Source organism: Monopterus albus, unplaced genomic scaffold (assembly GCF_001952655.1).
Source record: "Monopterus albus unplaced genomic scaffold, M_albus_1.0 scaffold277.1, whole genome shotgun sequence".
In the NCBI taxonomy this organism is placed as follows: Eukaryota; Metazoa; Chordata; class Actinopteri; order Synbranchiformes; family Synbranchidae; genus Monopterus; species Monopterus albus.
Window position 1 is genome coordinate 826975 of NW_018128157.1, and position 17308 is coordinate 844282.

Genomic DNA, 17308 nt, shown 5'->3' on the forward strand with positions numbered 1-17308 from the left:
ATTTTGAATAAATTGTACAGTAATACCATTTCACAGTGAATGTCACTGAGTGGGAATTGGGTCAGAGTTGGAGCAAACCTCTGAAGGAAATCTTTTGATGGGAGTCCAAATATGAGGACATTGTCAGTTACAGAATAATTAGTCGGGAGTTTCCCTTTAATTTTCTCAATAACTACAAAGTAATATTATTTCATATTCTGTGTGATCATAGTCAAGGTCGTCCTGAGCACGAATCCATAGACTTTGGGCAAACCCCTCAAGGAAACGTACAGTAAAGTGTCTTCAGTTTTCACACTGCAGTAGTCACTCAACCATATTATCTGTATAATTCCATTGGTATTATTTGTCCATTGGTGTTTTCAAGAAGCCCAAATACACACACAGCGGGATGGGAAATAATAGAATGCGTTTGATGTCTTCAATTTTAGAATTAATTGACATTAAGTTGCTTAAACCGCCAGCCAGATTATTTAAACGTCCATTTCAATCGCCCCCAGCACCTCTACCGTAATGACAAAAAGACGCGCAAAAAAAAAGAACCGCAGCTCACATGACCGGATTTTTGTAATGGACGGCTCTTGACTGCAGTGAGTAAACAACAGTAACGTGCCGGTGTTTCAGCTGCCGCTCAGCTCAAACAGCTTTGTTAAAATGTGTTTGTTATATTTCCGGTGGCGTCCCATGACGCCACTAAAGCGTGACCGCACTGTAGTTTACAGAGCGACGTTGTTAAAGTTGATGTGCGCGCGGCTGGACTACAGTACCCAGAGTGCACCGCGACCCGCAGACTAAATTTCACATGACGTTTGAAGGATGATCGGTAAGTTTTGTTGTGGTTTTACCCAGTTCTGTTTAAGCTGTATGACAGACGGTTTAATCGGTAACTGTCTTATTTAATTTACTGTAGTAAATAAAAAGTACCAAAGTATCATCAACATAGTTAGAGTAGCCTATCAGCCGTACGGTAACGTTACAAAAGTATTCTCAGCTTCTTGTAGTATCTGCAGTAAAAGTCTCCTGTGGCTGAAGTATATGTGCCCAAAATTACAGTCAAGTATTGTAATCAGTGTGGTAACTCTGCCTGTACTTGTGTGTGTCCTCAGTGTTTGTGCGGTACAACCTAGGGCCAGGTGTGGCCGTGGAGCTGCGGGAGGAGGCGAGTGTGGCCGAGCTGAAGAAGGTGGTGGGGAGTCAGCAGGGAGTCCAACCTGAGAACCTCAGGGTGCTGTTCGCTGGGAGGGAGCTGCCCCATACCGCCACGCTGCAGGTAGGCCCAAAGTCAGTTCAAGAAAAGTATCTTGTTATAATGAGAATGGCTTCTCGTTAGTTTTGAGAGTGCACTAAACACGTTTTGTGCTATTCAGTTTGCAAATCAGAATTTGAGAGCATGCGGCCTTGGATTTGTAAGAGCAGAATGGGATCTGAGTGTGGGAAGTCAGAGCTGACAGCATAACGGATTATATGAGCAAACAGCAGGGATCCGTCCTCGCTCTCGGATCTGGTCCTGTTCTTACAAATCCATGCCTGCCGCTCTCAAATTCTGATTTGCAAACCGAAGAGCACTTGCAACTTGTTTTGTGTGCTTTCTAAACTTTTGCAGCAGACAGACTTTTACATAAAACCCAGTAGAGAAATCAGAAACAAATACATGCATGTGTGGGATTACGGTCTCAAATCAGATTCTGCATGCAGATGGACTCATACTTGTATAGTAGTTTTCTGTGCATTGCAGCACACTCAAAGAATAGAACAGAATGGCTTTATTTGTCATTGCACAAATGTCTTCATAGGCCTATAGCACCTCCCTGATGGCAGGAGGGTGGACAGGTGCTTCCCAGGGTGAAAGGGGTCTTTGATTATTTGTTTATGTCTGTGAGAGAGGAAAGTGGAGTCCTTATGATATCCTCAGCTGATTTAATCACTTCCTGTAGGCCAGAGTGCAGCCTGTGAACCACACCAGGTTGTCATGGGATCTGATGCTCTCTGCAGAGCATTTGTAGGACAAGTGAGGTGGTGTTGATTGTCCATGTGAGGTCCTGAGAGATGTGTCCCCAGAAATTTCAAGTTGGTGACCCGCTCTGCCATGTCTCCTTTAAAGTAAATAGGAGCAGGTTCCTCCCTCTTCCTCCAGAAATCAGTAACCAGTTCTTCGGTTTTGGAGGGGTTTAGCCGGCTTGTTTTCGGAGTGCCATACTGGCAGTTTTCGGACTTCATCTCTGTAGGCTGACTCGTCGTTGTTCTGGGTCAGTCCCACTACTGTAGTGTTGTCCGCAAATTTGACGATTGTGTTATGGATTGGTGTACAGTCATGGGTGTGTAAGGTGTAAAGCAGAGGGCTCAACACACAGTCCTGGGGGGCTCCAGTGCTGAGAGTCAGGACTGAGGAGTGATGGGACCCCAGCCTCACTTGGGCCACGTTCACACTGCAGGCTGAAGTGGCTCAAATCCGATCTTTTTGCCCAAATGTGACCCATATCCGATTTCCTTATGACGGTGTGAACAGCACAAATCCGATTTTTTCAAATCCGGCCCAGGCCACTTTTATATGTGGTCCTAAATTGGATACATATCCGATGTTTTGCAATGAAACTTCAGTCTTAACGGCCATGTCGCATTTCATGCGATTTTCATGTCATTGAAATGCGACAGACGTCACAATTCTGCTGGAGGAGGCGAGGCCATAAGCAATATTTGTGCTCTCCTCCTCCTTGATGTTCTTCTTATTATTATTTCTTTATTTTGATTCCACATTAACTGGTACATCACTACGCACATGCTATCACGAGCCGCATCCATTTTTTGTTATGGTTCGGTCCCTCACCAGGGGGCGAGAGAGTAAAAATGAGGGCTCAATGTGCAAGCTCAGGTGCTAGCAAAGTAGTATCTTTATTGCAAATAACAATAAAGTGATAAACAGATAAGTCAATGGATTAATGCATAGTCCAAACCAGAGCTGAGCAATGAAGATGAAGACCAGGACTGGCAGGCAAGCATATAGGTGAATAGTAGGCACCAGGAAGACAGGTGGGTAGACCGGAGGGACACCGCAACCAGAAGGAGCAGTCGACCAGGTGGCAGGCTGGGTAACCCTCGCTGCCAGGCACACAGAGTGGCACTTGCCAAAAAACACACACCCAAAGCAGCACTCACCGTTTAACGTGCACTGTGCTGTTTGTTATCGTTATTGTGTTCAGCGTACAGCATTCAATATTCAGTGTACAATGATCTGGCCCTGCAGGAGTGTCTGCCAGGGCTTTAAGTAGGGAAGAGTCATGATCAGTGGAGACGAGCTGCAGCTGCGCACCACACCCAGTGAGCCAGTAATCAGGTGAATGCGACTCAGCTGAGTCGCTGAGCCCGCAGAACAAGAGCAGGAGAGAGAGAAAAGAAAAGAGAGGTAGGCAGCGCTGAGCAGACATCACATTTATTTTCGCAAACACAGTACGCTGCGTCTGACGTCACATCCTATTCTGCGCATGCGGGTCACCTCAGGGCCGTATACCGTTCACACGAGACAGATGGCAGTCGCATTTAAATGACAGTGTGAACAACAGCGCAAAAAATCGGATTTCGGCAAAAAAAAATCCGATCTGAGCATTAAGACCTGCAGTGTGAACACAGTCTTGTTGTAGGTGATCTGTTAAAAAGTCCTTAATCCCTCTGCATGTGAGCTGGTTGACACCCAGACCATGTAGTTGGGACACCAGTCTGCTGGGGATTCTGATATTAAATGCAGAACTGAAATCCACAAACAGCAAATCTCACATATGAGCCAGGATGTTCCAGTTGTTCACAGTCAGTATGGTATGGAGAGCAGTATTAAAGGCATCTCCTGTTGACTTCTTGGCACTATGTGCAAATTGGTATGGATCCAGAGCCAGAGGGAGAGAAGATTTCACTTTCACACTGTTTGCCCATTTACCCGTCCGCGTCCCCAACACATGATATCAATGGGAGCAACTTGGGGTTCAGTGTCAATTACAAAGACTGAAGGACATTTTGACATGTCGACTGGAGAAGCAGGGAAGCAAACCGCCAACCTCCTGCTTAGGAGGGGACCTGCTCTACCTCTTGTAATTTGTGCAGCCTCAAACAATGTGGCAGGGATTTACTTCCATACCTCTGTCCCAGTGACATGTTGTAGTTTCTGTAATAAGGTGTTCAGTGGTGTCAAATGTAACACAGATCTAGGGGCACACATATAGAGATCAGGGTTTTCTCTACCATAGAAGGGCTTAGGCTCAGCACCTAAGTGTTTCTGCAGAGCCTCTAAGCCAAATGAGTGTAAAAGGGCGACATATCAGAATGAATGAAAAACAGTGGTGAGTTATATGGGCTGAAAAATAACTGATGTTAGGTATTTTTAGTCAGATAGAAATTGGTTAGATACTTTATGTATTAGAAATGTTTAGTGGAGATAGGATGTCTAGTTAGACTGTTAAATGCTTAGTCATGCTTATGAGTTTCTACAGGGTACATCTGGTCAAGGATAACTAGAGAGAAGAGTTGATGACTGTCAGCAGACAGGGTGTTTAATATTATTATTATGACGTGTATAACTGTAGCCTTAGCCATAATATGTTCTTATGTTTAAGTCATGACATGTTACTAGAGGTCGTGAGAATGTTTTTAGCTACACACCACTTAATCAACAGACACACACACATTGATTTGCTTCATGTTTTGACTACTGTTATGACCAGCTGCAAAGCTGGCAACAGAGACGTCTCGGTTGACGTTTCTGTGTAGTATGGGGCTAGCCCAACCGAGGTGATATAATGTATAGGCCTGGTGGGTTCAGGGTCTTTCATCTTACATCTGCCTGCGAGCAGTTTGGAGGTGCAAGATACCTGAGCGTGTAATGTTAATTTTACCTGTGATCCTTTGAATAAATCAGCACTGTTTTGAAGTTACTTGGACTGCCTCGTCTCTCAGAGTTAGCAATGGTAACAAGAACCGCAGACCAACACCGAGAAGTGACTTGATCTCAAAACTAAACGTAATCTGCAACAGCTTGTGTTGCATGCACTAATGCTAACTCCGTGACTGAAATTGATGACAGGACAAAATGAAACTTGCTGTTGTCAGGTTTGTGACCTCGCTGCAGCCAGTGGAGAAACAGGCAACACGCCGGCTGCTGTTAGCCGAAGATTGTTAGAGGTAAAGAGGCACCGCTCTAACAGCACTGAATGATTAGAGTCAACCGAGCGCTTCTCTGTTGTTCCAACAACTCCAACAGAGTGAGACGTCTTCACTGGTAAAACTATCAGCTGATCTCGTATCAATGATTGTGATGTAACACGTTCTGCAGGACGGTGTACACGCAAATGGTTTTGAAGAACCATCATGTGTCCATCTTTTACATAATATTACAGGAGGAGATCGCTGGTGACTAAAACCTGACTGAAAATCCTCAAACAAATCATTCTTGTGCAAGTGGTCACATAACTCCTTTTTCAAGGATTTTGGAAATAAATGGGAGATTGGATATTGGTCTATAATTAGCTAGGACACCTGGGTCAAGAGTAGGCTTTTTGAGTAGAGGTTTAATTACTGCAACTTTAAAAGCCTGTGGAACATAACCTGTTAATAGAGAGAGGTTAATCAGATCTAGTATGGATGTGCTGATTAGGGGAAAGACGTCTTTGAGCAGCCTGGTCGGGATGGGGTCCAGGAGACATGTTGATGATTTAGATGAAGCAATTGTTGAGGTCAACTCAGAGAGATCTATAGGGGAGAAGTAGTCCAAGTATAAATGAGGTCTCACTGATGTTTCTAAAGCCATTGTAGTAGATGGCACATCTGCAAGAGCTGTGGGAGTGGTCCGACCAATTTTTTCTCTAATAGTTGTGATTTTATTTGTAAAGAAGCTCATGAAGTCATTGCTGCTGAGATCTAAGGGAATGTTAAGCTCAACAGCACTGTGGCTCTTTGTCAGCCTGGCTACAGTGCTGAAAAGAAACCTGGGGTTGTTCTTATTTTCCTCAATCAGTGATGAATAAAATGTGGTTCTGGCACTATGAAGGGCTTTCTTATATGTTATTAAACTATCTTTCCAGGCTATGAAAAACTCTTCTGACTTAGTGGAGCGCCACCTCCTTTCCATTTTTCCAGGATCAAGAGTGTGATTAAAACAGTGAGTGGGTTTATTTACAGTTTGAGAGAAGCCAACTGAGTCTAATAATGAACAGAATGCATTGTTGAGGTTGTCATTGTCAGCATCTACATGAATATTAGAAGTCGCCTACTATGATAGGTCAGGCTGCAGGTGACATCAGGTGTTGGGTGGGTGATAGAGGAGTCATCATCTCCTTATCCTGTCTCGTCAGGGGTGTGACCTCCCGGACCAGAGTACTGTCCATGTTGTCCTCCCTTCATCAGGCTCCTCCTCTCAGCCGCTCCTCCTGCAGGAGCGCTTGTCTTGGGGCAGGGAGGAGAAGCAGGACCGTCTGACCAGGTTGGATCTCAGCTCTTTCCGCCTCCCCTCCACCTTGACTGGCCTGGCCGTGGTCCTGGAAGGCAGCCATGTAGGAAGAGATGATGGAGGAGCACAAAGAGAGGAGGTGCAGGCCGCAGGTATGGCGGGTCGGTGTGTTATTATTCATACAACGTGTTTGTACTCCTGCCTGTAGCGTGTCGGTGCCCCTGTGGTGTGTCTGTAGTAGTACTCTGACTGTGTGTACTTGTGTGTACAGGGGTGCGTACCTGCAGTACTTTCTTTGTGTACTGTAAGAGCTGCAGGTCGGTGCAACCAGGGAAACTGCGAGTTCGCTGCAGAAGCTGCAAACAGATGACACTGACACTGAGCAGGGTGAGAGCGGTATTTATACTGCAGTAGCATAGCACAGTACTTTTACTGGCAGCACACAGTATTTATGTTTACTACATATGAAATGTGAAGTTGCCTTGCTGTTGTAATTAACTATTAGAGTCATACTAATGTTTGAAAGGATCATTTTGGGATGATTTTCCACTAAATGTAAACCTTCGTTAAACTCGGGAACAAAACATCATATTAAATGTCAGCGTGTCTCCTCTGTGAGGATGATGATGAAGGCTCATATGAGCCTCTCTGCATCTCAGGGTCCATCCTGTTGGGACGACGTCCTCCTCCCAGGTCGTATCCATGGTGTGTGTCAGTCAGACAGTTGTCATGGAAACGAAGCGGTAAGGGGCAAAACGTCTGTCTAACAATTAATCAATTAGTCGATCAGCAGAAATTTAATTAACAACTACTCTGGTAATAAAACAATAGTTTGATACATTTTTTAGGAAGACAAATAATTCACTGGTTCAATCTGAGAATTTGTTCAAATCCTTTTTAACTGTAAATTTGATGTTTGTGGTTTTACACTAACAAAGTCTGAGGACGTCACCTCAGGGTGTGGTTACAGCAGTTTTCTCCATTTTCTGCTGTTTTATTGACCACATGATGAATATGCAGCAGTTCTTCATGAAGTGTGCGTCCCATCCGACGACAGACAATGACCCCTCTGTGGCCCTCGACCTCATCATGAGCAACACCAGAGATGTGCCGTGCATCGCCTGCACCGATGTCATGTAACACAAACACACACACACACACACACACACACACACACACACACACACACACACACACACACACACACACACACACACACACACACAGGGTGTGTTACATTTCAGTCTGTCCTGCCCTGCTCTGATGATTTGTCTTCGGTCGAAGATGGAAAGTATCACTGCAGATAAAACTTCAGTTTCAGTTCAAATCCATATCATTTTGTTGGAATGGCCACATTCAGACACCAAGAGTAAAGTGAAAGGAAAAAATATATATAGAACTTAGTTTCTGAAAGTTTGAAAACAGCAGATTAAACTCTGTTTTTAAATGGAGTCATAGTTTTTAAACAGCAGCCAAAGTCTGCAGTAAAAAGAAGCAAAATGCTGAGTGCAGTCTGTGCCACTTATGAGAGAACCAGTAAGAAGAACAGAACCAAATGCTACTGACTGAAGGTAAATGAACATGAATATTTGGTACTTTAGTAATAATAAGTAAATAGAACAGTAAAAATGACAGTAATGAGGTCTGATTGTGTGAGAACACTCCATTGTTTGGTCTGCTGACTGATTATTGATGGTCCCTGCCTGTTCTTCAGGGATGTGGTGCTGGTCTTCCAGTGTCCCAAGCGTCATGTGATCTGTCTGGACTGTTTCCGTCGATACTGTGAGACACGACTGAACGAGCGACAGTTTGTGCATCATCCTGAGATCGGATACTCACTGCCCTGTGCAGGTGACACGATTCTGGTTTCTGCTTAGCTCAGTGCTTCTGAGTTTCACCTGAAATCTGTTCACACCTTTCTTTTTAAAATTATTTGTCATATTATTAAGCATACAGAACATACAACAGTGTGCCAGTGGAGCACAAAACTTGTTGACCATCTCGTTCTTTATGTAAGAATGTGAGGAGCATCTTTGTGAAGAGAACTTTTATCGAGACATTGGTTATTTGTTGTATATGTCCCATGTCAGATTTGGCACTAGACATCCTGGTGATACTCTGTCCTCTAGGGGTGTAAACAGAGTGATGTGGTGTATGCAATTAAGTGTAGTCAAGAGTGTAACGACTTGTACATTGGTGAAACTAAGCAGCCGCTTCACAAACAAGCAACGGAATCGAGTTGTGACAGACAGCCTGTCTACTCTAAACATTTCTAATACATCAAGTATCTAACCAATATCTATCTGACTAAAAATACCTAACAGGCCAAAGACACAACTTGTGTTCCATCTACAATCCTGATTTGAGATCTCTGCCCAAACATGCCCACCAGGACAATAGGCGTCTGACGACAGGGGAGGATTCATAGACAGGTAACGACTCTCACCGATACTGGGCTATAATGACTCAGTCATTAGGGGACATTGTTGGCCTTCAAAGGACTGAAACACCACCGAGGGGGATAAATATCTCCGGCTCAACACCAGTCAGTCAGAACTGATGAAGCCTCTTGGATGAGAGGTGAAACATCTTTGACCTCGAAATCTAAGTTTTTTCAGCAGTTCTCAAAAAGGTGTTTGTTGAACTGGAAGGTCATGTGGTCTGCATTTTGCACTCCACACCATCTGCAATCCGGACAGATGTGTCATTAGGGGATTGTGGACCTGTAGTCTGCGGTTTCTAGAGACTGTAGCATACTGTCGGATCTCTTGTCACCTCCACTGCACCTGATCCTGTTGTTGAGAGTAGCTACCTTGACTCCCCACACGCCGAGCCATGAAGATTCCAGGCAGCAGTGAGGTCTGAAAGCACCAAGAGAGCCAAGCCTCCAGCATCAGGGGTTGCTACTATTACTAGCTTTTAGAAGTGCTGTTTTGGTACTGCATCGTGATTTAAAACAGCAATACCATTATCGTTTATAAAAGCTTGCAACTGAATAAAAACACTCTTCTCAAAGACTTTTGAAAAGTATGGCAATTTGGAGACAAGTCTAAAATTTGACAACTGAAGGGTCAATACTTGTGGCTGGAAAAGTCCCCGTATTAATAAGGGGAAGAAAGCTTGGCCTGGCAGTCTCAAAACCTCCAACAGCCTATTGAGAGGACAGTATGAAGCCTTAACCTTCTGTCCCACCTCTGCAAGGAGCAAGAAAGATACAGGCTCATACTGGTCAAACCCAGCTGAGCACCGATACCAGGGCGGCTGGCTGTATCATTGATAAAAAAGTGAAGTGGCTGTAGACTCAGGGTGAGTTGTACTACATGGATTAATGACGGAGTTAATAGTGCAAAATAGATATCTGGGGCCTACTGTGGTTACTAGCTACTACATTAGAATGGTACTGTACTTTAGCAGTCTTCACGGCTTTCTGATCATCTGACAGGCAGATGAAACAAACGGTGCTGCTGCCTGACATCTGATGTTATGGAGTCAGACTTCTGGGCTTCACATCCGGATTATTGAAGAGTAGAAACTGCTAGACAGTAAAATCCTGTGTGTGTTTCTCCCTGTAGCCGGCTGCATCGACTCTCTGATCAAAGAGCTGCATCACTTCAGGGTTTTAGGAGACGAGCAGGTGAGGGACAGGATCACTGACTATATATCTTTATTTCACCCAGAGTTCACCCTAACACGCTCTCTCTCTCACTCAGTATGGGCGGTACCTACAGTACGGGGCCGAGGAATGCCTGCTGACTATCGGAGGACTAATGTGTCCATCACCTGGCTGTGGGGCGGGGCTTCTCCCACCTGATGGCAGCAGGAGGGTGCAGTGTGACAAACAGGTGGGCTGTGGTTTCGTCTTCTGCAGAGACTGCAGGGAGGGCTACCACGAGGGGGCATGTCAACCACAGCAACCCCTGCCCTCAGGTGAGGCTTCACAGGTAAGCTGACCAATCACAGAGCTCCATCAAGACTCGGAACAAAGAGAAATAAACAAGTAGATAGAATAAAGACAAGTGTAACACTCTCCTAGTGTGTACGTATTATCTATTATCCTTCTGTAACTATGGTACAGTGAACTATCTATACCAGTAAGACCAGTACAAAGGAAAGCCTTTGGACCAGATCAGAATCATCCAGGTTCGTAGGAGCCAAGAGGGGGATAACCACAGTGAAATAATCAACACCGCTTGTAGTAAGGTAGTTGAATTTACTGCTATTGTAGTAAATGGGTGTAAATTTCACATTCACTGAGAAAAATACATTAACCAAGGGAGAGCGCTCATACCAAACCAAAAATAAAGAAAACAAGTTCAGTCCTTCTCCAGTACATACAAAGTCTGTTCAAGTCAGAATCAGAATCAGTTTATTGGCCAGGTGTGTTGGACACACGAGGAATTTGACTCAGGTACATCGGCTCTCAATGTGCAAACAGTAAACCAGCATAAGGCTGTGTAATATAACAAAAATAGCAGTATTAACATCAACAAACAGTGCAAACAATGCAGAAAAAGCAGTATAAACAGACAGTAAACAATGCAGACAACAAAGGAATGTTCATTGAAATGAGATAATTAGGGATAAAAATAGAGTAGTTAAAACAGAGTACTAGAGACCTGTACGAGTCTGTATAATCTGTACAATGTATATATTCACATACACACACACAGGTATTTCACTGAGGGTTATTGTCCAATCATACTGTCGTGGGTTAAGTGTTCATCAGAGCGACAGCCTGGGGGAAGAAACTGTCCCTGTGCCTGGTTGTCTTGGTGCACAGTGACCTGTAACGCCGTCCAGAGGGGAGGAGTTCAAACAGATTGTGTCCTGGGTGTGAGGGGTCAGCAGTGATCCTCTCCACCCTCCTTTTGACCCGTGAGGTGTACAGGTCCTCCATGGAGGGCAGGCTCACACCAATGACCTTTTCTGCAGTCCTGACTGTCTGCTGAAGTCTGTACTTGTCCTGTTTGGTTGCTGAGCCAAACCAGACAGTCATGGAGGTGCAGAGAACAGACTGGATGATTCCTCTGTAGAACTGTAGTCCTAATTCGGCTCAGTGTCTTTTCCCATTCAATGTCTTGTAACCAGTTCAGTCACTAGTTACCACTGTGTTTGATTCCTTGGGCTGGGGCTCGCCATCCAGTACTGGTGAGATGTCTGATCTTAGCTGTTGCAGAGTAGCTTCGATTTTGAATCCAACCAAAAAACCTGACCTATGGAAAGGCCAGAATACCATAATTTGATTACACTATACTAATTGGCTATAGCTAAAAGTTACTCTCAAGCACTTCAAAATTAATTTCTCATTTGTTTAAGTTGTGCAACAATAAACTTCACACGTTCAACATTAACAATTACCCTTTTTAACAGTGCATACTAAATACACTAAATTGAGGTAAAGCAGATCATAAGTGCATTGTAAATACACACTTAGCTTATTTCTTTCCAAGATTTACCAAATGCTAGAAAAGTCTGATGAAATTCCAGCAAATTCCAAGCAAAGTGCACTTTTTGTATTCCCATTACAAGCCAAACATCCATCATAACTCCTGTTATACCCCAGTTCTTTTACTGGACAGATCTGAGTAAAGAAGGAGTCAGTCTTTCTTGATTTTAATGCTGGTTTATTTACATAATATATACACAGAGCTTAATACATTTATCCGTTTTGGGCTAACCCCTTACACAGATGAAGTCCGTCCAGCAGACTCCATCTCTTATCTAGAGCTCCACATTCTTGGAGCAGCTGTGTATTACCTAGTCATAACAAAATGAAGAACTCCATGTGTGTGTATGTTGCATGCGTGATGTGTAACTGAAACATCCATTCAGACATAATTCTTACACAAGATTAATACAAGAAAACATGTCATGTCATGGCTTACTGCTAACCTTGAAACAGAGCAGACTTTGAATCTTACTAAACTGCATTACTAACACATTAAAGTCTAATAATTATCTGATTAATTAACACTCCGTTAGCACTATAGAACATTAACAAATAAATGTGTGCTAATACAACAGTTTAAACAATCACAGAACACTATTCTGTAACAAATATTCAAGTACCATTCAGGTTACAATTGAAGTATCCCATATGAACTGGCTTTAGCCTTTGTAAACGGCATTTTCAAAAGAAATTAACTGGTAGCTAGCGCGAATTAGCTCGCAGCTAGCGGTACTTAGCATCTAAGCTAGCGCATTACATGTGTAGCGGAATGATTTCGGCACATCCGTGTCGAGCCGATGCAGGGCAACACGCGCTAGCAAGGCAAAGGTGTGGGTTCCCAGGTCTCTGTTGGCTCACAGCCTTCCTTCAGCTCAATATCCGTTTTGTACGGTTTTTTTTTAAGTTTGGTGTGTCGCGACCACTTAAGTGTCTGACACAATGTCCAGAGCGCAAACAGGATGTTCGGTCTCAAGGGAGGGACAATTCACCTTATTGGTTAACGTGAGAGCATATCACATCAGCTGGTTGGTTGCTCGTATTGTCACACTGTTGTAATTACAGTGATGCTCTCACCACTTTCCAACACTACCCAATGATCTCCTAATGAACTTATTTTTTTTAACTTGTATTAGTTTTTAATCATACTGTAGAATTAGTAGTTATACAAGGTTTTATCTGCTTTTAGCACTGGGTTACACAAGGGTTTGTTAATAAAGCACATTTCATACTCAAAAGTAATATGGTGTCTATATCACATGAAAAACATTACAGATAAAAACACAGGAATGCAACGAGAATGTGGTCAGAGGATCACCAGCTTTCTGACAAACAGGAAGCAGCAGGTGAGGCTGGGGGAAACAACATCCCAGGTGTCCTCCCAGGGATGCATGCTCTCCCTCCTGTTGTTCTCCCTCCACACCAATGACTGCACCTCAGAGGATCCCTCTGTTAAACTCCTGAAGTTCACAGTTGACACAGTGGTCATCGGTCTCTTTAGGATGATGTTGTCTTTGTGGGAGGCGACACAGTCGTGGGTGAACAAGGTGTAGAGGATGGGACTGAGGACACCAGTGTTTGTAACAATGCTGGCTGAAGTCCTATTGCCAATCCTGACATTCTGGGGCCTGCCATTCAGAAAGTCCAGGAGCCAGTCACGGGGGGGGGGGGGGGGGCGGAGCCCGCGCGGGGCCACGTTCTCCATTTTCCAGGCGAGAAAGGGAATAGACAGGGCAGCCGCGATGGCATCTGGGGTGGCCCTGTTGAGCCGGTAGGCATACTGCAGGGGGTCCAGGGTGTCCGGTATACTGCTCTGAATGCGGGCTAGCACCACTCTCTCAAAACACTTCATAATGATTGGGGTGAGTGCCACTGGCCTGTAGTCGTTCAGGCAGGTGACCGGGCTCTTCTTGGGAAGGGGGACGCATTGTTTAGTGTCATTTTTACTGCTCTACTTTTCATTTTTATTCTCATTGTTATTTTCTCGGTTATTTTCTTTCTTTTGCCTAATAACGAATTGAAGAGCCTCAAATTCCTGTATGATCAAACATATCTGGCTCTGATTATGATGACTGGCAGGTGAACACAGACTCCACTACCCCCTGCTGGTCCCATCAGTGCACTGTATGATCAAATTGATTCCTCTCTTCCCTCCTCTCCTGTGTCCCTCCCAGGGTTTTGTGGTGGGGGAGAAAGCATCTCTCAGAGGGAGGTGGGATCAAGCTTCCCTGCTCCTCATCCAGAAGTCGACTAAACGCTGCCCTCAGTGTTCAGTTCCTGTGGAGAGAAATGGTAAAGACTCCCAAGGGTCAGAACCTGCTCAGATCAGTCTGTGGTCCTTCAGTTCAGGCGCTGACATTTCTTACATGTTTGTCTTAAAAACTGACCTGTGCTGGTTTCAGGTTTTGGTCCAACCTCAGTGTTGTCATGTTCAGATTGAGCCAGTGTTAAAGCAGTATCAGTGTTAACATGTTTGACCAGATTAGTCCTGGTTTAAATCTTCACTGTTCCGGTTTTATTGAGACAGAACTTTCAGATTGATTTTGCTCTTGAACTCATCAGTCCAGAGGCGGGAGCTGATCGAAGTTGATCAACTCTGAGCACATACAGTACATAGGTTTTATCTGCAGCCTGAGCCGCTCTGAACTCTGCTTTGTGTCGAGTCAGAAGAGTCTTTATTTTTGTATATATATGGATGTATATTTATATTAATATTAAGACAATCAATTTTCAGATATGAAGGGAACTGAGGTGCCACTGTTTGTGTTTCTGTCTTTATTAAACTACCACATTTCTATCATTGAGGGTGGACTAAAAAACAAACGCCTGTCACTGATTGACACGGGTTCCTCATGGCCTGGACGCTGATTGTACTGTATATGTGCATGAATGTATGTTCACATGCACGGTGTATAATAAGTGTTGTTGTGTCCCCCTGCAGGCGGCTGCATGCACATGCAGTGTCCTCTGTGCAGAGCTGAGTGGTGCTGGCTCTGCGGCGTCCCCTGGAACAGGGAGTGTATGGGAACACACTGGTTCGGGTGAAAAAGCACAGTCACACGTGTTGTTGCTCACAGTAGCTGATCAAGGGATCGAGCGCCTCATCCTGGAGACTGTGGAGCTGTTGCTCTGACATTTGGTTTTGTAGTTTAATCAAACTTCAGTGTTTGTCTTTGAGGCTTTTACAAATCTGTTCCTGACTTTCCAGACTTTACAAGTCACACGCTGTGACCCCACCTATCGCTGAGTCACCGTACACCTGTAACCAGACAAAAATTCAGGGGTTAATTCACACTATGATCCAGTGATAGTGGTCCAACATGTGCTCCTCCTTCCTGATGGGGTTCTGATTTAACCACATGAAATAAACTGACTTCAGATCAGTTTCTTTGTCACATGTTCACTTTGCTCCAGGTTAAACATCAGTGACAGAAACATCACCGCAGCCCTTTGTGACAGAAATATAACAGCAGACGTTTCATCAGAGACCGACCAGTAAAATGTCTTATGAAGGAAATATATTTTTATTTAAAAAATGATTATTAGTCTTTTTTTGGTTCAAAGTTTCTAATTCTGATCAGAAATCACTGATGAAAGCCAACATGTTTCTGTTCAGCAGCTCTGACATGTCTGATGTGTTCAGGCCAACTGTGTTATTAAATTCAGAGGTTTGGTTTCATCAAGAACCTGGAAACGATTCCTCCCTAACACATTCACAGAATAATGTTTAACCATGGTTCTGAACCCATGTTAGTCTGGTGGTTTACAACATCTGTATCAGTTGGAGTTTGTCCAGATGTTTGTGTGTGATCTCCTTTGGTACCTGATATCTATGTGATGATGAAGGCTCATCATCATCTGCAGAGAAATGTGTAGCAACAATAGTAACATCCCCAGAGTGCTCTAATTATTTCATTAGTAAAATACTAGCTGGATATACAGTGCACTGAGGTAGTACATGGGGTTTAAGTAGAACTCGTACATTTACTGTGTTTGATCAGTACACACTGCAGTAAACGTGTTGCCATGTAAAAATAGTGTTACTTTTATTTTAGAAATGTGCTTTTCAGCATCAAATGAAATAAATTCTACAGAGTTATAAGGTCAGCTGAGAAAATCATTGGCTGTCCCCTGCCCTCTCTGGAGGACATGGCTAGCACTCGTCTCAACGAGGCCAGAAACACTGCAAAGGATAATACACATCCTGCATATGATTTATTTGCTCTTCTGCCCTCTGGAAGGCGCTATAGGAGTCTAAAAAGCAGAACAAATGGACTTAAAAACAGTTTCTTTCCCTGGGCTATCAGATCTTTGAATGCAAACATATGATATGATTTTGCTCTGAACACATATTCATATTATAACCTGTGTTATTTATTTTTTATGTCTGTTATTCATTTAGTTTGTTATTATCTATTCATTAAACCGTTATCATTTGTAGCACTCTGTCATTGTGCTGCTCGTACAATGACAATAAAGCATTCAATTCAATACATTTTAATTCTCAGCATAATCTAGTGTTAATCATTAATTCATTTGGTGCCATTAGTCTTATTCAGTTAATATTCAGACGTTCGTGTTTTCAGGCAGGATCTACTTTTTCCCTTAATAGTTGTTTTTGTGGGAAGATTTGATATGAACCTGACTCCTCTGGAACCAGTTGACACATGGATGTTGTTTATGACAGAGCCCTTAATCATGTATAACTGAGACCAGATCCTGGACCTGGATCCTCCGCCCACTGATGAGATGAGTCATAAACCTTTGAGCAGCTGATAAACATCAGCGTCAGCTGGTTTTAGAGGTTTGTTTCCTACAGCTGAACTCAAAACCACAAGAGCATGGCTCAGATCCAGAGTGTTCCTGCAGAACTGCAAGGTGAAGATCCAGATACATGTAAGAGGAGGTTCTTAGATTTTTGTACTTAGAACAGGAAGTACTGGACAGCTCCAGTTCTGACAGGTCCAGCATGGCTCATGTGGTCCGGCAGGTCCATTAGCATGGAGGTCTGGAGTTCTGAGTGGGAATCAACAGAACCAGGATGAACAGGGGAACCTGAGCTGGTCTGACAGGTCTGCTGAATCCGGGAGTGGAGATGGAGATGGCAGGAAACGCCAACACAATCCAGGTGAGTTTGACTCAGAACCAGAGCTGCATCCACCTGCACTTGAGTGTTTGTTTCAGACTGCTGGGAGTCCCAGCTGGGTGGAGCTTAACACAAGCTCCTGAAAATGTTTTTAATGATTAAGAATTTTATAAAGATGTTTTTAAACAACAACCACATACGGTAACTCTGAGCAGGTGATTCTGACTAGGTATCAGTGACCAGGTGACTTGGACCAAATAATGATGACCAGGTGACTGACTAGGTATCAACCACCAGGTGACTGGCTAGGTAACGATGATTAGGTGAGGCCAAAGTTTTGTCCAGCCAATAA

General features: G+C 43.8%; 1 protein-coding gene across 4 annotated transcripts; it reads left to right on the forward strand.

The window, feature by feature from the left end:
- Nucleotides 1–704: 704 nt before the first annotated feature.
- On the forward strand, nucleotides 705–16309 carry prkn (parkin RBR E3 ubiquitin protein ligase). Of its 4 annotated transcripts, none has more exons than XM_020622304.1 (11): nucleotides 705–820; nucleotides 1104–1267; nucleotides 6330–6585; nucleotides 6696–6811; nucleotides 7084–7167; nucleotides 7445–7560; nucleotides 8139–8275; nucleotides 9997–10058; nucleotides 10135–10365; nucleotides 14045–14162; nucleotides 14812–16309. In XM_020622304.1, the coding sequence occupies exons 1-11, from the start codon at nucleotides 814–816 to the stop codon at nucleotides 14913–14915; spliced, it is 1395 nt and encodes a 464-aa protein (XP_020477960.1). In that variant the 5' UTR covers nucleotides 705–813; the 3' UTR covers nucleotides 14916–16309. The 4 variants fall into 4 exon arrangements, with proteins under 4 accessions (XP_020477960.1, XP_020477958.1, XP_020477959.1 ...); XM_020622302.1 differs by lacking the exon at nucleotides 705–820 and adding an exon at nucleotides 833–880; XM_020622303.1 differs by lacking the exon at nucleotides 705–820 and adding an exon at nucleotides 833–880 and having other exon boundaries at nucleotides 6330–6576; nucleotides 14812–16308.
- The last annotated feature ends 999 nt before the right edge of the window (nucleotides 16310–17308 follow it).